The 24,102-nt window shown below is 42.2% G+C and overlaps 2 protein-coding genes across 17 annotated transcripts in view; one reads left to right on the top strand and one right to left on the bottom strand.

Annotated features, from left to right (window-relative positions):
• The window catches only part of SMPX (small muscle protein X-linked), a 29,068-nt gene extending 15,130 nt beyond the window's left edge, over positions 1-13,938 (top strand). For all 3 annotated transcript variants that reach the window (XM_079972335.1, XM_079972334.1, XM_079972336.1), the window contains exon 5: positions 13,382-13,938. The gene's annotated coding sequence lies outside the window, so the exon portion shown is untranslated. The remainder of the gene's footprint in view (positions 1-13,381) is intronic.
• LOC307213988 (uncharacterized protein) overlaps positions 1-24,102 on the bottom strand; it is a 41,390-nt gene that overhangs the window by 10,391 nt on the left and 6,897 nt on the right. For 6 of the 14 annotated variants that reach the window (XR_013837785.1, XR_013837786.1, XR_013837787.1 and 3 more), the window contains exon 3: positions 23,786-23,968. Coding sequence is in view for 6 of the 14 variants with exons in the window: in XM_079972317.1 (XP_079828443.1) it covers positions 23,786-23,968 (183 nt within the window). In the remaining 8 variants the exon portion in view is untranslated. The other 8 variants (XR_013837790.1, XR_013837792.1, XR_013837789.1 and 5 more) reach the window with 8 other exon arrangements.

Here is a 24,102-nt window from a genome sequence, read left to right on the forward strand (position 1 = left end):
TGCTTTCGAACTGCTAGGTTGGCAGGAGCTGGGACAGAACAATGGGAGCTCACTCCGTCGTGGCGGTTCAAACCACCGTTCTTCTGATCAGCAAGCCCAAGAGGCTCAGTGGTTTAGACCACAGTGCCACCTGCATCCACCACACTGGCACCAGTATGCCTTTGCCAGTCGTCATTGTCAGACATTGATGGCTAAATCTGAAGTTAACAATTCAGGCTTGGAAAGAGTGGGACTCCTAATTGCTTTCGTGTAGGGTGGGGAGAGAATGTTAACCTTCTTTTGGCTTTGAAAAGGCCTGTTTATTCCCCCAGTAATATGTAAAAGCAGGCCTGCAGCTTTGAGTTGTGTTTGTTCTTTATGCCATTTGCTGCCTAGGAGGAAGCTTTGTTCCAAATTGCTATTACGCCAAGCCCGGCCATACGAAACTGTTCATATAGCACAAACAATAATAATGTAAGTGCACTTAGGAGGAAAAGCTCTTGCTTCTTCTTCAGACAAACAGACCAGGGAGAGAGTGGCTTGCCTACATCTGCACTTTGTAATAGCTGCAACCCTGGCTCCAAAAGTGCTCAGTGAGAATGAGCTTTCTCCCCCCCCCCACCCCATACAAACATAAAAGGGTGAAAGCAGCAACCCCAACAGCAATGGAACTCCCGCTTGTCAGGGGAAAGGAATATATAGGAACTGACATGATTTCAGCCCTCATGGGCAAGAGGTTGTTCCTTCAGAATCAAAGGAAATACTACCCACATGGATGCAAGTATAAGCAATGGAATGAGTGGCTTGGATTCTGAGAACCAGGAGTGGAAGCTTGTGGAAGGGGACTTCCTTGTAGTCCCTTCTTTCCACTGCAACCCTGAGAAACCTCTTCATAATAATAATAATAATAATAAATTATTTTTTATTTATACCCCGCCCTTCCCAGTTCAGAAACCTAGGCTCAGGGTGGCTAACAACAAATTTAAAACACTTAATTGTAATACAAAAAAGCAGCATAAAATACAGTATAAAAACATGAATAACAATAAAATTCAAAGTTCAAAAATCAATTTGAGGGAAATCCATCCAATAGACATGAGATAGTCACCAGGGCTAGCTGGCTAAATTAGACCTACTTGGGCCAGCGAGGAGGCCAGGGGAGAATTAGCTGTGGGGTCCCAAAGCAAGTAATCTTCATAAAAAGGGGGGAGGGGGAAGAGAAGGGAAATAAAAGATCAGGCTGAGTTCAAATTAAAGGCTAGGCAGAATAGCTCTGTCTTACAGGCCCAGCGGAAGGAGGTTAAATCCTGCAGGGCCCTAGTCTTATGGGACAGAGCATTCCACCAGGCCGGAGCCATCACTGAAAAGGCCCTGGCCCTGGTGGAGGATAGTCTGACTTCCTTAGGGCCCGGTACCTCTAAACTATGGTTATTCATGGACCTTAAGGTCCTCTGTGGGGCATACCAGGAGAGGCAGTCCTGAAAATACGAGGGTCCTAAACATGGGCACCCAACACTCTTCAGAGAGTTGGGTGCCCATGTAGTGTGGGGTGGGGTGGGGTTGCAGTGGGAAGAAATCCTAGAGAGCTGCTGAGGTTGATAGAGCAAAGGAACTGACTTGGCATCAGTCAGATTCTTATGTTCTTCTGAAGACTGCACATGTATTAATTCATGCTAGTATTGTATCTATAATAGCTGGAGAAACTGTCCTGATGCATTGTATGGGTCAAAATCACGAGTCATCACATGGGCTATTTCCGCTGAGTCATATTTACTGAGAGCCTTGCATTTTTCAAAACATGTATCCAAATCAGACACCTCGTCCCAGAAATGGTATCCTTTCATACTGTGTAGCTGCTGTGCACACACATTTAGACCCTTTTATATTCATTGAAGGGACGCGGATGACGCTGTGGGTTAAACCACAGAGCCTAGGACTTGCTGATCAGAAGATTGGCGGTTCGAATCCCCGTGATGGGGTGAGCTCCCGTTGCTTGGTCCCTGCTCCTGCCAACCTAGCAGTTTGAAAGCATGTCAAAGTGCAAGTAGATAAATAGGTACCGCTCCGGCGGGAAGGTAAACGGCGTTTCCGTGCACTGCTCTGGTTCGCCAGAAGTGGCTTAGTCATGCTGGCCACATGACCCGGAAGCTGTACGCCGGCTCCTTCGGCCAATAAAGCGAGATGAGCGCTGCAACCCCAGAGTCGGTCACGACTGGACCTAATGGTCAGGGGTCCCTTTACCTTTTATATTCATTGAAAGCATACCTGCAGTATGAATTCTTCATGGAATAGCCTCTGTTCCAAAGAGTTTGAGCTTGAGCTAGTGGCTAGGATACACTGGAAGCATCGTTGTGTTTTCTTTCCTTGACCCAGGGTGCTTCCACGCTGTCTGATTGTCAGGTGGGATTGAGTCACATACCGGCAAATTCAGGTTGCACAGTTATAGTTGGTTTTGAGGTCTTGCACAACCAACCTACTTCCCCCAGGGAACATGCAGTTGAATGTGTGGAATAACATAACATCCCTGCAAACAGATCAGAATAAATTCTCGTTTAAATAGCCAACTTCATCTAATTTCCCTGCAAACAAATCAGGACTAATGATCAGTAAACCTACCCTGGAAATGTTTCTTTAAGGACAGCTGAATTCAGCAGCAGAAGCTGCTCTGATCTGCAGGACTCGTTGGTTCCTCAAGGAGGCGCTCAAGATCTAATTATTAAATATAGTATAAAAAGCTTCCTTGCGGTTGATTTTACTGAGCTATGCGTGACCAGAACCTTTAGATGTCACTTTCGTTTGGACCTTTTTATTCAAAGTTTGTCGTTTTTAGTTCTATTTAGCCACGACAGCCTTAATGCATCTCTCTTCATCTCCGCCTCCTTCTAGGAACCTCATTTGGAGAAATGAATCTAGTCATTTTCTCATTTAAGTATCAAAGCTATGGAAACTGTTCAGCTCTGTTCATAATTTGGCCTTCTGGGTTTCCCTGACAACCAGAAACATATTTCCTTCCTGCCCCCCTTTCCTTTTTACTAATAATGTAAATTCACAATATGTTCTTATCTCTTATTCAACAGCAGGAGAGTAACATTGCTTTTCTTGGCTATTTCTTGTTCTGAGAATAGTTTGGGATTTGGGGCAGATACAAAAAACAAAACAAAAACCATAGTATCTAAGTTAAATAACCCTTCTCGTTGAATAGCACCATTCTGTCAGTTGCTGAAAGCTGAAGGTGCCTCATCAGAAAGTTGCTCCTTTGCAGCTGAATTGTGATAGATCACAGCTCTGCCCTTTGTGTATGGAGGCCTTATTCAAAATCTCAACTATAAACATAACTGCTTATCCTAATATTAAATTGCAATGGTGCAAAGGAATAGTATCTGTCTATGGCTCACCCTTAGGATTTTTTTAATCCTTCGCAGCATGTGAATGGAATACAATTTTCTCTCATTAAAAAAAAAATCCAGATAGTTTATTTACCACAATTAAATAAAGGCATAAAATTGGATTTTTAAAAAATCACTTTGTGGACTCTCACAGGGGACTTGAAAATACTTTCTGGAGCTTGCCTGATCCTCCCTGTTTAATACTCTCTGTAATTTTTGCACCTTCTGATATTGCAACTCTTATTCGACAGCCAAAGATGGAGGCACCCTGAGGTCAATCCATCATTAAATAAAACTTCCAGGAAAACATAATCACCTGCCAGTAACCCAAGAGCTGCCATGTCTAGTGTTTGTTTGATATTACATATAACATAATCAGCACTGGAAGACCAGTCAATTGGAGGCTCACGTCATAATACATACACTTTACTTCATTCTGAAGTGACATCGGTTAGAGCTGACATATTTACCAGCACTTCTCAGAGAGTAATTAGCACCGTGAATTTGAAGTCACTGAATTGTTTATCTCTCACTGATAACCTACAAGCCAGCACAATTCTATGTGTGTTTACTCAGAAGGAAGCTCCATCATTCAATGGGGCTTACTCCCAGAAAACTGGGCAGTATTAGTAACATTCAGACCATTTCTGAGTTCCTGTTTTCTGGGATGCTGGAAGTGTTAACGTGTGTGTGTGTGTGTGTGTCAGTGTCAGCATTGAGCTACATCCTTTCATTGGTTCCTCAAAAGTGTCCCCATTTTATACAGCCTGTAAGAGCTGGGCTGTACATTATGGTCACCCTTGAAATTATCATCGCTGTAACAAATTTTCAGTGCACACAGCTAAAACATTTAGCATCATTCTCAATATGAAGTGGGGACATGACATAACATAGCGAGTTTACTCACATCTTCCACTGACCACCAATGTTAGTATCAATAGGGAAGATTATCTTCCTTACCAATGAGCTAAAACTGAATCTCTCTCTCTCTCTCTCTCTCTCTCTCTCTCTCTCTCTCTCTCTCGTCTCTCAGTTTCATCTGTTATGGTGACACCTTTACACAGGCAGCATTTGAAGAGCATCTCCATCTTTACAATTCTATGAATCTATGATAGCTTTAAAGGACCAAGATTTGCACCAAGATTTAGGATTAGTTGAAGGAAATTAATATGTAGAATCTGTCCAGTTACACCATGGCCCAAAACAGTAGCATTTGCATGAACCAAAACTATGTCCAGTTAGATCAACAATGTAAATGCAAAAATGGCCTTGAAGTTTTAATTAATGTCACTATCAAAGTAACTGTTACCAAAGTCTGCAGTAGGTGGATTTCCTTCTGCATGGGTTTGGAATAGATTACGTTGAGGTCTCTTCCCAACCCTATGATTCCAAGAGAGAATAAGAGCTGAAGCTGAAAAAGAGGACTTTCACACCACATTTTGCAATTTATTCTCTCCTCTTTTTCCTCTTTTTCTTTTTTACTGCAATGTAGGGCAGTTTTGCTGCAGCAACAGGAGAGGGAAATGCCTTTGCCTTTTCGGCATTGGTCTACATACTTCTGTTACTTAGCAACAGCAGGGACCAAAAAGAAAGCCAAAGGATTCATAATTGCAAGTGCTTGCTGGAGGCTGAGAAAATGGAACAAGCCTGTCACTCTTCATGTTGCATTTCTGCCAACTGGAGACCAGAGTGTCCATACTTACACAGCCTCATTAAAAGTTGCCTATAGAATTACCGGTAGACGTTTAAAAACTATCAATGGCTGTTGATCAGTCAGGAAAGACTGAGCCTCATCCTGCCAAATGTTCTTTTCTCTATTTTTCCCCTTGTAAGCACTTAACTGTGACTTTAAAAATACACCTATCAAGTATCGCTGCAGAACTTTTGATTTGCAGCAGTGCCTCTTGTTTTCTCATTCTGACTGCGGTTGCTGATGGTATTAATTTACTCAGGAAGGTGGTCTCACCTGGTGCCGCTGGCTGAAAAGAATTTCACTTTACCTTCCCACAAAGGAAAACATTACTTGCCAGCTAAACAACTGTGGTTGCAGAGTCGTGTATAGGTCCTTTGAAATCAAAGGGTATATGGAAAGGAATGGTGGTAAGAATGCAAGCTCACATTAGATGGATTCTGAGTGGAGTCCAGGAAGCTCCTTTCTAGGGATAGGGCCTGAAAGAGATACACAGTTTGAACTTTTTTCTGCTCTCGTTCATAATGCAAACATTTGGCACCAGTTCTATCTGCAGCCTATAAAGCTTCATGGACTTTTGTGTTTCACATATATAGGATTGCTTTGTTCATTTCTCTTCTCCGAAAGCTTCGTTTGTCTGCTTTAGTGTTCTCAGAACGAAATATTTCTCAGTGTCTAAAGAAAGTCATTCCTTCCACATTTCTTCTGTTAAACCTATCTTTTCCCCCCCATTCACTGACATGGTCCAAATAACAGATTCATTTGGAAGTTAATGGCATGCACTATGCAAACAAGTGCATGCATCTTGCCCATAACCCACAGGGTAAGATTCAGAGGGGGTTTTAACAGTATAATTCAGCAGTGCCTCATCACTTTGCCTTTCTCCAAACAGTATAAAGGGCAACATGTCTGCAAATAATGGGGCATGTATGCTAACTGGGACAGTGGTGAGTAATGTGTCTATAAATGGGTTCAGCCGAGGAGTAAACATCACATGGTCTCTGGCTTAGATTCTTGTTGAGTGGGAAACATTTCATGCATCTTTGGGCATACAGCACACAATTGCTTGTTCTCCGCTGGAAATATTTAAAGAACCTTAGCCTAATCCCAGTCATGTAATTGCATGTAAAGGCCGTGAGTGAGGTCGCAAGGACAAAGCGCTTGAAAGTGGCATACTAAGCACTGCTAATACAACGTCCACCATCTCCCTTTGCGTGTATGAATCTTAAGTCAGTGTTTAATTACATGACAGACACAGCCAGCCAAGACATCTAGCCTGGAAGTAATCTACCCCTTTGCTTGAGATTCCCAGCACTGATGATTTCATTATACGTGGCTTCTCAAATGAGGTGCAGCAGATGGAAGTTTCAAATCTGCATTATTTTTTTAAAGAGAACATTAAACTCCAATATATATGCTTTTCTTTTAAGAAAAGCAGATTTCAGCAACAACTGAAGAATACTGCCCTGTTATTGTTTTTAAATTGCCACTGACAAATTAATATACAGCACTTGAGCTCAGTTGGTTAGAGCATGGTTCAATCCCCATATGGCTCGAACAGCTGCATATCCCTGTATTGCAGAGGGTTGGACTAGATGCTCCTCAGGGTCCCTCCCAACCCTATAATTCTGTGATCTCTATGTTTCAGAAGAGTCATACTTTCTTAAAAGGATATGGCATTGTGTATTTCTGGGGGAACATTGCCAGGGCCACTTGCTGCATTGGCCGCATGTGCTAGTTCTCTGCATGGAACTGGCTTGCACAGCCAAACTGAGCAGTATTTACCCTGAGCAAGAGTTAAACCCTGCAACTTTGGCTGTGTGCACCAGTTTCTTCCACAGCCAACACATAATCGAACCCTCAGCTGATGTCACCCACCCATCGAAGTGATGTCATGTGATTTACAGGTGAGTGGGGTTTTGAGGACATGGCCTCATGGGCAAATTAGGAACCCTCCAGCAGACAGTGGAAATGACTCAAATATTGGGCAACGGAAATGACTCAAATATTGCTGGGAGTAAGGCTGCTGCCTTGAAATGGGATGCTAACAAGACACAAGGCATAGCAACCAAGCAAATATAATACAGTATAATAAAACATATGTAATATATAAAACATGCATACACATGTGGCATATATCTCAGGCCATGAGGCTAGATTCACACTTTCCTGTATGCCTTTTTCTGGTTCAGTTTTGAGGCTCTGGATTGATATAATTACGTACGAAACCCTGACCCAGAATCAGGTCGTCTACGAATGATTTAGCACCGGGTTCTCCACGAACAATACTGTAATGGAAAAATGAGAAAAGCTTTTGTTATGTTAAAGTGTATTTTGGGGCATCAGTTTGCTGGTATGCTGTTATGTATTAATGAAATAATAAAAGGAAGCCCTCAGGTACATGGTTATTATGGATAATCTAACTGAACCTGAAGTTCCGGATATTTATCAAGATGATATCAAGACAGCACTATTCAATGCTGCCATTTGTTAATTGTGATGGTGATGGAGATACAAAGTCTCATACCTAGAACTTAACTAGTGGAAATTTAAAAGTGGCCCACTTTCTCATCCAAAGGGAAAAGAATATAGATAGTTCTACATTTACTTAGTATAGAAATAATTCAGCATAATCTAGATTAAGATACTTTGACCAATAGACTGCAACCTATTTACACTTTGATCCTATTCATACTTAACTGGGAGTACAGTATTACCTCGGGTTACGAATGCTGTGGGTTGCGCGTTTTCGGGGTGCGGACCACGCCGAACCCAGAAGCACCGGAACGGGTTATTTCCTGGTTTCGGCACTCGCGCATGCACAGAAACACAAAATGACACCATGTGCAGAAGCGCCGAATTGAATCACACCCATGCGAACGCGCCTCCCGCACAGATCACGTTCGCAACCCGAGGTATGACTGTAATTACCATTGAACTCAATAGGATGAGTAGATCTTGATAGGATTGCACTCTTAAGCCTATTAAACAACACAAAATGCTTATTAATAGATTCACCCTATGCTGTTTATATTATATATATAGCACACACTACTATATAATATATTATATATTATATAAGCCTCACAAGGACTGCTTGCTGCTTGCTGCCTGCTGCCCAGGAGGACTCCCCTGAGTGAGTGCTTGAGGGCCCTGCTCTTGCCACTTACCATCTGGCCTGGGGCGGGGCCTGAAGCCTCACAAGGACTGCTTGCTGCCTGCTGCCCAGGAGGGCTCCCCTGTGTGAGTGCCTGAGGGCCCTGCTCTTGCCACTTACCATCTGGCCTGGGGCGGGGCCTGAAGCCTCACAAGGACTGCTTGCTGCTTGCTGCCTGCTGCCCAGGAAGACTCCCCTGTGTGAGTGCCTGAGGGCCCTGCTCTTGCCACTTACCATCTGGCCTGGGGCGGGGTCTGAAGCCTCACAAGGACTGCTTGCTGCCTGCTGCCCAGGAGGGCTCCCCTGTGTGAGTGCCTGAGGGCCCTGCTCTTGCCACTTACCACCTGGCCCGGGGCGGGGCCTGACAGGCCTCACTAGGACAGTTGCTGTTACTGCTGGAGGGGCACAGAGTGTTTTTAAAAAATTCTTCTGGGTTTTTTGTATGTGGGGGTAGGATGGATGTTTGGTTGGGCTTGGGGATTTTTTTTTTATTTTGATGTTTTTGTAATTTTTACAGTTGGTGTAGTGGTTAAGAGTGGTAGTCTTGTAATCTGGGAAACCGGGTTCAAGTCTCCGCTCCTCCACATGCAGCTGCTGGGTGACCTTGGGCCAGTCACACTTCTTTGAAGTCTCTCAGCCCCACTCACCTCACAGAGTGTTTGTTATGGGGGAGGAAGGGAAAGGAGATTGTTAGACGCTTTGAGACTCCTGAAGGGGAGTGAAAGGCGGGATATCAAATCCAAACTCTTCTTCTTCTTCTTTTTTGTCAGTATTGCTTTATTGGTTTTGTTTCTTCACCGCCTCTATTGCATCTGCAGAAAACAGCAGCAGGAGACTTTTTCAGGTGGTTCACAATTTAGCGGAATCACCTGCGACATCGGGGCCCAGTACGGGCCACACGTTCTCCTGCAATGATTTTGCAAAGTTTTTTGCAGATAAAATCGCTCAGATTCGGGAAGAAGTAGACTCCACCGTGGGAGCAGGGCCGGGGCGGGAGAGTGCTAGAGTCCTGTCTGGTCAAGTTGTGTGGGATCAATTCCAATCTGTTACCTCCGAGGATGTGGACAGGCTGCTTGGACGAGTGAAGCCAACCACCTGTCTCCTGGATCCTTGCCCATCCTGGCTTATAAAAGCTAGCCGGGAAGGACTGGGCGATGGGCTTCGTGGGGTGGTGAATGCTTCCCTCCGTGAGGGAGCCTTCCCAGACCCGCTGAAAGAGGCGGTTATTAAACCGCTTCTTAAAAAAACATCTTTAGATGCGGCCACGATGGCCAACTATCGCCCAGTCTCAAACCTTCCATTCTTGGGCAAGGTGATTGAGCGAGTGGTTGCTGAACAACTCCAGGTGAACCATTTGGATCCCTTCCAGTCGGGATTCGGGCCTCATCATGGGACTGAAACTGCCTTGGTTGCACTGGTTGATGATCTCCGGCGGGCTAGGGACAAAGGTGAGAGCTGTTTCCTAGTTCTGCTGGATCTCTCAGCGGCGTTTGATACCATCGACCATAACATCCTTCTGGACCGTCTTGAGGGGCTGGGAGCTGGGGGCACTGTCATACAGTGGTTCCGCTCCTTCCTCCTGGGCCGTGTTCAGAAAGTGGTGGGGGGGATGAGTGTTCAGACCCCTGGGCTCTCACTTGTGGGGTGCCTCAGGGTTCTGTCCTCTCCCCCATGCTTTTCAACATTTACATGCAGCCGCTGGGAGAGATCATCAGGAGGTTTGGGCTGGGTGTTCATCAGTATGCGGATGATACCCAGCTCTACCTCTCTTTTAAATCAGAACCAGTGAGGGCAGTGAAGGTCCTGTGTGAGTGTCTGGAGGCGGTTGGAGGATGGATGGCGGCTAACAGATTGAGGTTGAATCCTGACAAGACAGAAATACTATTTTGGGGGGACAGGAGGCGGGCAGGTGTGGAGGATTCCCTGGTCCTGAATGGGGTAACTGTGCCCCTGAAGGACCAGGTGCGCAGCCTGGGAGTCATTTTGGACTCACAGCTGTCCATGGAGGCACAGGTCAAATCTGTGTCCAGGGCAGCTGTTTACCAGCTCCATCTGGTACGTAGGCTGAGACCCTATCTGCCTGCGGACTATCTCGCCAGAGTGGTGCATGCTCTAGTTATCTCCCGCTTGGACTACTGCAATGCACTCTATGTGGGGCTACCTTTGAAGGTGACCCGGAAACTACAACTAATCCAGAATGCGGCAGCTAGACTGGTGACTGGGGGCGGCCGCCAAGACCATATAACACCGGTCTTGAAAGACCTACATTGGCTCCCAGTACGTTTCAGAGCACAATTCAAAGTGTTGGTGCTGACCTTTAAAGCCCTAAACGGCCTCGGTCCAGTATACCTGAAGGAGCGTCTCCACCCCCATCGATCTGCCCAGACGCTGAGGTCCAGCGCTGAGGGCCTTCTGGCGGTTCCCTCATTGTGAGAAGCAAAGCTACAGGGAACCAGGCAGAGGGTCTTCTCGGTAGTGGCGCCCGCCCTGTGGAACGCCCTTCCAGCAGATGTCAAAGCGATAAACAACTACCTGACATTCAGAAGACATCTTAAGGCAGCCCTGTTCAGGGAATTTTTAAACGTGTGATATTTTACTGTATTTTTGGTTTCTATGGAAGCCGCCCAGAGTGGCTGGGGAGGCCCAGCCAGATGGGCAGGGTATAAATAATAAATTATTATTATTATTATTATTATTATTATTATTATTACTACTACTACACTCTGCGCTGGCAACTTTTCGCATTAATTGTTATCAAAATAGTTGACTGGCTCTTTGGGGCACATGATGTTCTTAACAGTAAGACTACAGTATTGAGCTAATATGCACTGTGCACTTAAAACTGAGGACAAGCTCTTGCCGGTTTCAGTGTCATTTCATCCACCCACAATTGCAAAGCTCACTCTTTAGGAGAGGAACAGCGAAGGAACATTTCCAAACGAAACTGCAGGGAGAATTTGTGTAGGCAGAGTGTAATTACTCAGATTGGAATGCAAGTACACTTGTGTACTCAGAATATCTCGAGCAAAACTTTAGAAGTTTCATATGTTCTTTTGCTTTCCTTATCAACAGCAGCCTTCAGCCATAAGATTCTTGTTTTTTTAGAGTAGATGTTCTTAGGTGTTTTAATTGGTTTGTTGTTTGTGCATTTGCCACCCTGGGCTCCTTTTGAGAGGAATGGAAGGATATCAATTGAAGATCACAATCATATAAAAAACAGCATGATCAAGGCCATCCCTACCGTTGGGGAGAGTGAGCCAGTTGCCTCAACTGACGGGTGCTGGTTGGTGAGGAGTGGCAATAAAATGTTGGGGGACAGTGCTGTGTCACATGAGCTCATATAGGGCCTCTAAGCTAAACTCTGGTGTATTGTAGGATTTTGTCTCTCCACCATTGTTGTAATAGGATCCATCTGTCATGGAATGGGTGAGTGGCATCTTTTCCTTGCCCCCTCAGGTAGCAAACATGGTATCAGACTAGGACCACAGGTTCAATTTGCAATACAGCCATGAAGTTAGTTTTGGTGATCTTGGGCCAGTTTACCTTTGACAGCTTAACCTACCTCTCAATATGTTATGCTGGGGTGAGAAAACTATGTCCCCCCAAAAAAAAAACTCCTTGGAGCATAGTATGTCTGATCCACCAAAGATATCTACATTCTGACATCTGGGAATGTGCCAGAAACAGCTCCCAATGCCTGAATGTTCTGAGCAGACATTTTCAGAACTTCCTTTGCATTTCTTGCTAATTGGGCCAATGAGACCGACATCCCAATCAGAAACAGGCTACCTTAAATTCATATTGGGAGTTCTGTAAATTGTGACTCAATGCATTCTCCAGCCATGTATCGTGATCGTCGGGATTCCACAAGCTGTCCCAGGCAATCAGCATAAAAGGAGGCTTATCAAGTCCCTGAAGGATCACCCTACGTGTGGGGTGCATTACCTTTAATTTTGTGGATCACAGGTGGCACAGAGCTGGAATACAGCAAATTTTCTCCAGACTTTGAGTTCAATTGGAACTAAGGATGGTCCCGACAGATATAAAATGTTGTCAAAAGTTAGTTAAAGAGATGCATAAATCAGAAGAAATGTTGGGTTGACAAATAATTTTTCCTTTGGATGGATGGTGCAAGTCGATAATGCCTAAGGGAGAGCAGAGATTTTTATAGGACTTGTTAGTATATGCCCCTTCTTTTGCTGATACACTGGATCATTATACTGTATTGTGAGCAATTTGTTATTAAAATGTCCCTTCTCACTTTCTCTTTTCATTTTTAGTATAAATTTGATAAGATATTCACGAAAATCCACTCTGGGTCCAATCCACCTGTGCACAAACAGCAGCTAAAACTGATTTTCTAACAGGTTTCAGATACTATCTGAGAAGAGGGGGGAAATCTGAAAGAGGAAGAGTGTGGATAAGCCAGGGACAGGGTAGTTAGAGACAGTATGCCACTGGGTAGGAGTTTATGGACACTACAGGAGACAGATGTTGCACTTTGCTCCTGTTTCTAGTCTTCCCATAGGCATCTGGTTGGCCACTATGAAAACAGGATGCTGGACCAGATGGGCCACGGGCCTAATCCATCAAAGCTCTTATTATGTTCTCATGGTCCAGCTCCCCACCCATATCTCCCTTTGATGCAAAAATGAGAGACAGCTTTAAAAATGAACAGGGCTGGCATGTGAATAAACATATCTGCCTCCCCAGCTATCCCACCACCCACCATGTCTAGCTAAGTCCGCACAATATCATAGCAAACAATCCAATGAAAGCTTAAAGCAAAATGACTCAGTGGGGTTTTGGTCTACAAGTCTCATTGGCCACAATCCAGGGATGGGCAAGCACAATAAATGTGGCTAGTAACACATTAAGAAACAAAAAACACTATGTGCATTTCTCATCCATATGGAGAAATGGGTGGGTATTGTCTTGTGGGACTGTACCAACATACAAGTGTGTTGGTTGGGTTACCCATCTTTAATAGCATCCTCTTTCAGTACAAGACTGAGCTGTAGACTTTCTTCCCCCACATAGCAGGAGCTTGTGAAGGTTTTATGTGACTCATGATGTTTGACTCTATGCATAAGAATATATTGCCCTTTAGAATTCCCATGTATTTCCGCCAAAAATGCAAATGAATCTCATTTGGATTTTATATTGCAGGTCTGCCAAGACGCATATGGAGAAGCTAAATTGATTGTAATGAAGAAAGTTCACTGCAATAGTTTATATATTTATATGATGATTATGAGCATCCTAAATACAAGAAACGTCATAGGAATATTTGCACATTTATGGACTTTCTTGTTATTGGTTTTGATTACCGTAAAGCATATGGATTATATTAGCCGCACCAAAGCATATGTGTACATATACATGAAGTGAATTTGATCGTACAATTAGAGATAAATGTAGTATTATTTTGAAAGTAGAATTGAAATAAAACATTTTTTCAGAAAACAAGCATTCATTTTATTCGCTTTTCCGAATATGCTCAAAAGAGCATGGTAATAAATATCATAGATATGCCGAGTATATGCATATAAAAGTTAACATTCCATATACAATGTGTGTGCTACAGAAGCAGCTCTTTTTGGTCCTATAAATGCCAATAGGAAAGCTAAATACACAGTTAAATTTTCTCATGGAAACCAGTGGCCCTTAAATATTGCTAACTTTATTGTGCCCAGTAAACATTTTATATTCCTTAACACCTAAAAGCAGTGTCTAGAATTATTTATCATGGATAACATTTTGCTGCTTAAATAAATAAAAATCTAATGGCAAAATTGATGAAATACTATACGATGAAATTAATTGCCTGTGTTTTGAATGTATAAATTATCCATAACCTCAGGTAATAATCCCACAAGAAGGAGCAGCTTCTGCGGCAGATCAGGGACCACAGGTTCCCCAGCATCCACATTCAAATGTGCACCTGAATACCAATGTCATCTAGCCCAATTTTCTATGCTATTTTATGCATCAGGGGATCAGCTTTCAGACTTGAAGTGACAGTAAATAACCGAGAGTATTGGAAATTCCATGGCTAAATGGTGGAGACTTGCACACACTAGTTTAATTCCTGATATATCCAATATTAAAGGATTGCAGGTGGATGGGAGAAACTTCTGCCAGAGTACTTATAGGGCCAACTGACGTTTGCAGCACTGAACTAAATAGATCAGTGGTTTCCAAGCTTCCCCCCCCATGGACCACTTGAAAATTGCTGTTGGTCTTGGTGGACCACATAAGGATTTTTCAGCCTGCTGCACAAATTGTAATGCACTGTGCTAAACGCTGTATAATTTTTAAATTGTATTTTATTGCTTCTTTTATTTTTAATATATTGTATTTTATTATATCACATTCAAATTATAACTGTTCTTCACAGACCGACCACTTGAATGAAGCTCATAGTCCACTAGTGGACTGGTGGTCCACAGACCACAGTTCGTGACCCTCTGAAATAGATCCCTGCTTTAGCTTCAGAGTTTCATAAGCAAACCCTTTACTGCGGTATTATTACATTGGCAAACAGGTAAAAACATTTTAAGTCCTCAGGGATGAAGAAACTCAGATGTGTTGAGTAGAAAGACATCTGTTTCTGGAAATAGAACTCTGTGGTCAAAGGCAGTTATTACAGTTTGTGTCTAAAAAGACCCCTGACCCTACTAATAACAGGAAGTTTTCTCCGGGTTACGATTTTAAGATCAGATCCTTAATCACAAACAGAATGCAAACATTTTTTCATACTGTGATACTAAGTGCATGATCAGAAGGTTCTTGTGTACAACCATTGCCTCACCTATTTCCTTCAAATTAACTCCTGAGGGTGTCATCCAAATATAACAACTGTTTACATAAAGCAGGGATTGCCAATGTGCCATCCAGATGTTGTTGGACTACAAATCCCATGACCCCCAATGAGCATGGCCCAATAATCAGGGATTATGACAGATGTAGTCCAGCAATATCTGGAAGACACCATGTTGGCTAACCCTGACATAAGGCTTCAGATCCAACTTCATTAGCAGGTGGTTTAGCAAGTCGCTTTGGAGCTGTCCATGGTCCTAAACGTTTTTTGTTTGACTTGGAGAGTTCTGACTGGATACTGCCTACAGAACTGCACTGGAGATCAAGACTAGCTAAATAAATAAATAAACACTTCCCTCTGTCTTCCACTGAGGGAAAACTTACCAAATGACACCTTCCTCTCTGGAGTAGAAAATTCATCCAACTGATTAATTCATGCAGACACTTTCTCCTAGTGGCTGACAGAACATCAAACTAGGCATGATAAAATGATCTGCTGCATTCTTTATCCAGGAATTTCTACCATCTATCTGTATCTGTTTTTAAAAAATGGGCATTTGTTTTTCATTTACTAGAAGGAAACTAGAATAATAGGCTTGATGCCAAAGATCCTTCTTCTATGTTTGTAGTTTTGCTCCCCCATCTTAAGCTGCTTCCCACACCCCAAAAAGTAGCTCCAGAGGATTGGGAGCCCCCCTGGGACATCTTTTCAGAGTGAGATAGACTGCAGAGGGGAGGAAGACAAGACTGGCACTTTCCCAAACCCCCTGGCACAAACAGAAGCATTTCTATTCAAGTCAGAGCAGAACATTGGATCCAATACACTGTTCAAAATGATACTGATAGCATTTGCCACATGCTATGCAGAAAAGCAAACATCTGATGCTTTCAGACAACAACCAAAAATGATTTATTCTAGCGAATGTTTGGTTGACTGACAGGATTCTTTTCTACCCTTCACCATAAGGTCCCAGGGAAGGTTACAACAATATAAAAATGCTAGACTATTCAAGTGCAAGCCTGATTCACTGCCATGTGTGAAATACGTATTTCCCGTACAGTGGACTGCCTTCTTCTGAAGAGATAGGTATGTTGGGGGACTTTGATTCCTACATTAAGGAGAGCAAATTTTCCACACACCTGTTTCTGATGCTGCTCTAATGAAGTTACTTTTCCATTAATAAATACTCCTCACTGCTACTATTAGCCCCACAAAACCAACTTTCATGGACACCAGTTTAGGTTCCCCATCCCACCAAACGTGAAATAAGAATGAGGGTCAATTTTTGTCATTACCACCATGTGAGAGGAAATGCACCGAGTTCACCTTGCCTCTTCTTGTGCCTGCTATTCTTATTCTTTTACTCTTCTTACTGAAAAAAATATTTACAAGAATTGTAATGGCAAGTTCAAAACCACATTTCATTTGGTCATAACTTATTACACTGATCCTTCTTAATTATTTAATAAATGGAAACCAGTCCAAATGTACTTTTTGTCTCCCTTCATTAATTTCTGTATAATTAGTTAATTTGGACATGGAAATCAGGCTTGCATAGCTGGTACCTTGCCTCCCCCCCAAAAAAAATGTTTTCCACAACTTGCCAATAACCACCCACTTTATTTACAGAAGTATCTTCATTGCTCCAAATGTATTGACTCACTCTAATCCAAGCCCCATTTAGCCAAGCAGCTCTTAACTTTCTCACATTCATAATTTAAGAACATCTCATTAATTTTTGATGCCAGACCATTTTTTTTTTGTTCCAGCTGCAGCGACTTCTTTAAGGGGCATTAATGTTTGTGTTTAAAAAATTGCAGTTGCAAAAAAAAACTCCAACCGTAGGGCTCTGATTCCCATTTTGATGCTAATGATTTCATCAAAGAATTCTAGATAAACCAAGTATAAATATATAAAAGTGATGAATTGCCTCTGATTGGTCCCTTGAATAATTTATAGTCCCCATTTTTGTGGGGGGAAGATCATTAAAAATTTCAGGGTTAATCTGCTTTAAGCTTAGTCTCTAATTACTGCACAGATTACATCTTTTTTTCTAAATTCCTGATGGAAAAGAGGGACAATTGAATTAACCCCCCTCCCTTTAAACTCTGCAGTTTGTTACTGCCTTGGCTGTAGTCACTATCCTGTTCCATGCCCATTCATTCACTCATTCTCTTTTTTTAATGCTCAAGGTTATTTAGGATGAATTGAAGCATGCTGTTCTTTTTCTCTCTAGCTAGGCTTGGCCTAGCAAATAATCTCTCCCGAGGTCACTTAACACTTCTAAATGTCACACAGCCATGAAAGCGCGTGTGACTTGGAGCATCTGCAAGCTGCCCACATGCCCAAATGATACATGAGTGACTCAGTCTCTAAATTTTGTTGGCACCATAGTATTCTCATTCTTCTTTAGGACTCTTTCCTGCATGTATGGTGTGGCCTTACACTAGGATGTAAGGATAGAGCTTTGCTCAAAATCTGGCACCCTCTGTAAGCAATATTCTCAGCCTGTTTGAGTAATGGGACTAGTAGCATGAAAGCATACTGTATACCAGTGGTTGACAATGTGATGCTCTCCAGGCATCGTTGGACTATGGTTTCCATTGTACCTGACCAAGGACCATAGTGGCTGGGGCTCATGGGAGTTGTGGTCCAGCAACATCTGGAAGACACCATTTTTCTTATCTCTGCTATATACACTATAAAGAGAACCAGTGTGATGTACTGGCTTTAGTGCTAGACTAGGATCTGGAAGACCAGGGTTCAAATCCCTGTTCAGCCATAAAACTCACTGGGTGACTTTGATCCGGTCAGAGTCTCTTAGCCTAACTTATCTCAAAGGGTTGTTGTGAGGATAACATGAAAAGAGGGTGATTCATGTACACTACTTTGAGGTCCTTGGAGGAAAGGAAGGATACAAATGTAATTTTAAAATCTAAAGGAGGGGTGGCTGATCTATGGTCCTTCAGATGGTCTCATCAGTCCCAGACAGCATAACCAAAGGTCAGTCCAGCAACATCTGGAAGTCCACAGGTTACCCAACCCTGCTTTAAAGTCTTACTTCTTTACAACTTCTTTCCCTCCAAAAGTCTAAGAGTTAATAAAGGTCAATAATGGGCTTGAGACTATCCCAGGAGTTGAAAGAAAAGTCACAAGCGCACAGGTCAACCCAATTTTTGGAGCTGTTTCCCCTTTCAGATAATAAGGTATGCCATAACAAAAAAGAAGTATACTTGAGCTTCTCATTGATTTTATAATATGAGTGAAACACATTATTAATGCTGTAAGAGGAAGTGACTAGTTTCAATACATGATTTTCCTCTTTATTTACAATGTCAAGCAAGTATAACAAATTGAGATGCTTTACTTGACTATTTTATTATCTTCTTAATTATACTATTTTAAATGTGCGTTTTATTTTTGACTTCCTGTAGTGTTTTTAAAAAAAATGTTTAAGAAAATTATTATTTTTTGTTAACTTGGCTGCGTTAAGTTGTTGACATCAATGTTTTGATTTTAAAACATTTAAGATAATGTTTTAGTTTCTTGTTAATTATGTTGCTTTGAATGTATACTTTACATTTGACTTTCTTCAATAACATTTATTCTGGATTGCTTTATTTGATGTTTTAAGGTGTTGTAAACCACTTTGAGATTTCCTCCCCCCCTTAAAAATATAAAGCAGTATAGAAATAAAATGAACAGCAGCAGCAGCAGCAGCAGCAGCAGCAGCAGCAACAACAACAACAACAGGTTAACAAGGAGACGAGGAAAGTGAAATTGAAGGCATTTGCTGTTGGATGCCAGATACTGACCCCTGAAGGAAATTAAGCAGACTACTTTCACTTAAATTGTAGGTGCCAGAAATATGAAACTGGTTAAGTTAGTTGACCAAACTTTTAGAGCCATTTTTCACCATTATATGCTACTTAGATCCCCCCCCCCCTTCAAATTGCCTGGTACAAATGATATAACCATGCAAAAGTTGCATCTTTGCAACATATAAGATGGACATAATTTAACTGACCACATTTTGTGATAAATGTTGCCTGGAGGATTTTTACACAAAACTAGAAGTAATATTTTGGAAAAGACTTAGGAAATTATATTGGATCTTGTATGCCAAGAGGATTCCCTCATTTATGTGAACTCTTCTGCTTGTAAACAATCCATGAAAGCCCCTGGATCTGTTGTACATTGTGCACAAGGGCCATTGGCACGCCACTGGCACAGATGAGATGCCATGAGACAAGCCACCCCACCAAACGCCATATAGGCACACATGGCTTGCTTTGCTCCTGTTTTCCACTTCCAGCTTCTGAGCTGTTATCTATAACTTCTAATAATAGTTTCAGGACACAAGGTCTGTTGAAATCCTTTAATGACCATTTTGTAACTACCGCTTTTGATTTCAGAAAGAAAAAGCAGGAAAAAAGAAATGGTGGCCTTAAGTCACTTGCAGGTGTTAATGTTTCCTTTTCCTTTATTGGAGAGTATAATTAGGCAGCCCTAGAAGGCATCCTGGGGTTCCTTTGTGGGGCTGTTCTGTGTGGGAGAGTGCATTTCTTTTCCTTTTCCTTTGTGGTAACCTTTCTGAAAAGTTTCATTTAGCTAATTTGACAGAAACCACTTATAATAAAACCAAATGTAACAAAACTCCTGATAAGTCTAAAATTCACTCTCAGATGACAGCGTGTACAAATCCAGTTGCAGGGATTTGATGTATTGATTTCAATACAGACACAGGATATTCTACAGGCTGTGCTTCTCAGGTTGCCACACAGTAGGAAAGGCTATCTTCTTTCCACTTAATTCCAAGCCCAAGGTTTTGGGGGGTGTTTTAGGCAAACATCAGATGCCAAGTGGAAAAATGGAAGGATAATTGAGAAAGGGGTTTTACTGGAGGTGTCTTCACAATCAAAGAGTTGTTCCTTCTTCACTATTTCATTTTTCTTCTACACACACACACACACACACACACACACTTGCACACTGGTAGCATGCATTCAAACTTATCTGGAAGAAACACCATTCTTCACTTCTGTGGTCCCAGTCATGAAATCAGGTTGAAAATTTGGCTATGAATTTGGGGGGGGGGGAGAAATGGACTCTTCCAATCCTTTGATTATAAGAAAGACAGGGTCCAGCATCCAATACAGACATGCTATATATCTAAAACCTTTAAATAAATTCTCATTTTCAGACAGTAGTGGCAAGTGGCCATTGCAGCTCTAACTATAACATGTTCAAAAACGCAAAAGAAAATTGCAGTAAAAACAAATACAGGTGTTCTAGATCTGGATAATATTTTTGCAGAAGATGGTTCCGCTGTCCCAGGACTATGACAGAAAAAGTCATCTTAGTGGTTACCTGTAATCTGACAGTGATAAATGCACTTGCAGAAAATTGTCACTACTAGATCTCAACTTGCAGGAATGTTCAGATGGGAGAGAAAGCTGGCTTTCCCAAGATGCAAAGGGTTTTAAAGGTTAGCTTTTTGTTGGCGTTTGCCCAAGGTAGTTTGGAGAGTTTGGTTCTTGTCTGTGTGATAAGACATCACATCACATCTTAAGTATGCACCTTGAGGGAACTGCCCTTTAACATATCTAGGGTAAGTTTTCATCATGTGTGCCAACTACTCCTTTCTCAATAGAGGGTAATTGCTTGGGATCACATCCAATCCAAATGTGAGGAAAGCAAAACAGGTGCACTGTAGAATTTGCTCAGACCATTTCTCCATTTTTTTCTGGGTCTGTGAAGAATCTTACTTTCACAAGCATCAGCAAGTTTCCACAGTCCTGTCTGACCCACCAGTTACCCTGCCCATATTGGATGGAAGGCATTGCTTGAAATCTCAGAACTTTCTCTCAGTTGAATATATATGTCACCTTTGGCCAAGGCAGTTTACAATTTTAAAACCCTAAAACAAATACATTATATAAAAAGGTAGAGTGCCACAGTCCTCTCAGGCCAACTGAGGACTGATCGTATGTGTGCTTCCTGATGGGGCTCCCTTGCTTCTGCCTTTCCTCAGGACACACAGCTCTTGTCAGCCCTTGGGAAGGTGGGGAAACAGCTGCCCCAACAGTCCTCTCAGGCTGCTGATGTCTCTTTTGGGAGCTGATGGTATGCGTGCTCCTCAGCCTGGCCTCCCTCCCTTCTGCCTTTCCTCAGGTCACAGAGAGCTGCAAGGCAGATGTAGGAGGAACTACCCCAACAGTTCTCTCAGGCTGTTGATGGTTCTGTCAGGAGCTGGTGCTTTGTGTGCTCTCTGGCCTGGTCTCCCTCATTTCTAACCTAGAAAAGCTATACTATGCCTTGGAAAGTAATGGAAGGGGGGTGAGACTCACTCTCTCCATTCACACATAACAATGAATATTGCCTGAAGAGTAAATAAGGAATAATTATGTGGTCTGGAAATGTAAAGAATGCACTGAGGGAACAGTAACAAAAAGCCAGACACTGCAAACAAAACGACCTATGTGCTGTGCACATTCACTTCTTATAAATATGCAGAAGATAATCCCTATTGTCAACAGTGTAGTTCAAAGTGTCTGGCAAGTGGCACAGGGCCAGCTTCTAGAATTAAGGTGGGTTTTTGCCTGAGTATGAGGAGACAGGAAAGTGAGGTTTATTCCCTAACCCTACCCACTTCAACTCAGAAGTAAGTCCAACATGGCTTATGCCCAGTACTGCAGGTATAGGAATGCAGCCATAGTCTCTGTGGGGCTCACATGCAGAGCCCTGCCTCCTAGAATATCATTTATTTATTTATTTATCCCCAAATTTGTAGGCCACTCTACATTCAGAGACACCTGAGTATGCAAAAATAAAGCAGAAAACAACATTGAAACATGGAAAGCCAACAAGAATGAAACACAACAGAAAGGAAATTATCTTGTGCTGTAGCTTGGAGAGGAAGTACATGTAGATATACACAAGGGCAATACAACTGAGTCATTTGATGCTATAAAGGTACTTACCTTTGATGTCATTACACCAATATAAAAAAAGTTTGCAGAAACACAGTCTATGGCTGAACAAGAGTGAACCAACTCTGACCAACTTCTTTGCTACTTCAGTTTAGAATGAACAAATGAAAGGGAGGAGAGAATGCACTGTATTGTACATGCTAAAACCACAGTTGCTAGAGGTTTGCATAAAACGAGGCTCAACATTCAGTGCACCCTTTTTCTTTGCACAACATCTTCTGTGAGCAATTTTCTTAGAAGGAACAAAAGCTTCAATGTTTTCTGCCTGCTAATAGCCCATCGAAGTGCCCACAGGTCTTCCTTTTCATGCAGCACTAATGCACTCCAAGAACCATTTATGCAGGATTCCTGCAGCACGCCATAGTGGTTGCTTTTCATGGTTGCCAGTTATACGGGGTCAGCCAGGAGGATTCAGGCTTTGGACTCACCTGAAATAAACCTGTCAGTCACAGACTTCAGATGCGGTGAACATCTGACATACTTCAGTTGTCCCTGTGGATATGAGCGGCTCTTGAAAGGTCAGTAGTTCAAATTGCAGCCCAAGTTGGATCAACAGGAGTGGCAGTGGCACAGGACAAAAGCATACCTCAGTTCTAAACACGTTTACTCCAGGGCATGTGCTTAGTAACCTGGTATTGCAGCCTTATGAGAGACCGTAATTCAAGGGAATCCATGATGTCTGGTCCGTCCTACTAATTTGTCTCAATAAATTTATCCTTCTGTTGAGACTAGCGATGGGGCCAGAGCACCAAGGCATCTCTGTGGCCCACTCAAAGATTCCAGGTGTGCTTCTGTGTCATCTCAAAGCTTGCAGAGTTATGAAGACAAATCCATGGAGTTAAGACTATCAATCTAGCCATGGCGGCTGTGTTCTACCTCCATTGTTGGAGGCAATATACTTTTGAACCCAGTTTCTGGGAACTGCACATGGACAGAGAGTGCTGCTGAGCTCAAGCTCTGCTTGTGGGCTTCTTGTGGGCATCTCATTGGTCACTGGTGGCCTAGAATGGTGGACTATATGGGCCTTTGGCCTGACCCAGCAGGGCTCTTCTTACATTCTTATGAAACTCATTTTGAACATTCTGACATCTTCCCAGACATTTCTGTGACATTTGTGAAGAACAAGGCGTTGGCATGGCCTTGGTGTGGGTCTGGGAGCATCCATTCTGCCATTTGCAACACACCCTAGATGTCACATACAGGTACATTCAATCACTCCAGGACAATTAAGAAAGAATTGTTATATTCCAATCCTCATTCGCTGCCATCATTTTTAGGATGTTTCTTCAGGGAATCTGCAGAATTTTCTTCTGCATTTTTTTGTGCCTGGCAAAAAAAATCCCTTTGTCCCAGCCTTTGGCTAAGCAAACAATCTATTGCCTTTTAAGCTACATGGTTGGGTCAGGGAGTATTGTATTGTATTGTGTATTATGATGTTTTGTATTTTTGTGTTTTTATATTATAAACTACCTTGTGATCCCTGGCTGAAGGGCAGGATAGAAATTTTGCACACACACACACACACACACATTTTTGGATTGAAAGTTTAGACAGAATTTCCCTTTCCCCCCATCTACTGCATCTATCTTATATATTCCTTATTTTCCCCAAACGTTGGCTTTGTTTAATCATTTTTTCTTAAAGAAGATCTCTCTTAAACCCAATAATAAACTTTTATCTTATCATATATTGTATTCTACCCTATAATTCTATATCTACATACTTTACATTTCTTTAACTATATCCAGTTATTCTCACCTCATACTCTGTAGCATAACTCCATCCACACTCATTTTGGGTACAATCCACCTCCTTTCTTCTAAAGTGGTACATTCATACACACACATCAGTGTCCTGCAGTGCCTAAGATTAGATAATAGGTTGTTTGTAATTCTCAAGCTCCTTCCTTGAAAGTTGAGTCTGTTGTAAGATTCTTTGTCCCTGCAATATATTAAAATTAAAATTAAATTCCTGAAATTTCCACGATTATCTCTGTAACACCATTGTGCTAACATTTTCTTGAATTTTTCATCATTTCTGTTTATTGCTATGGCTAATGAAAAATACCGGTATTT

This window comes from Podarcis cretensis (genome assembly GCF_951804945.1).
Source record: "Podarcis cretensis genome assembly, chromosome: 4".
Taxonomy (NCBI): Eukaryota; Metazoa; Chordata; class Lepidosauria; order Squamata; family Lacertidae; genus Podarcis; species Podarcis cretensis.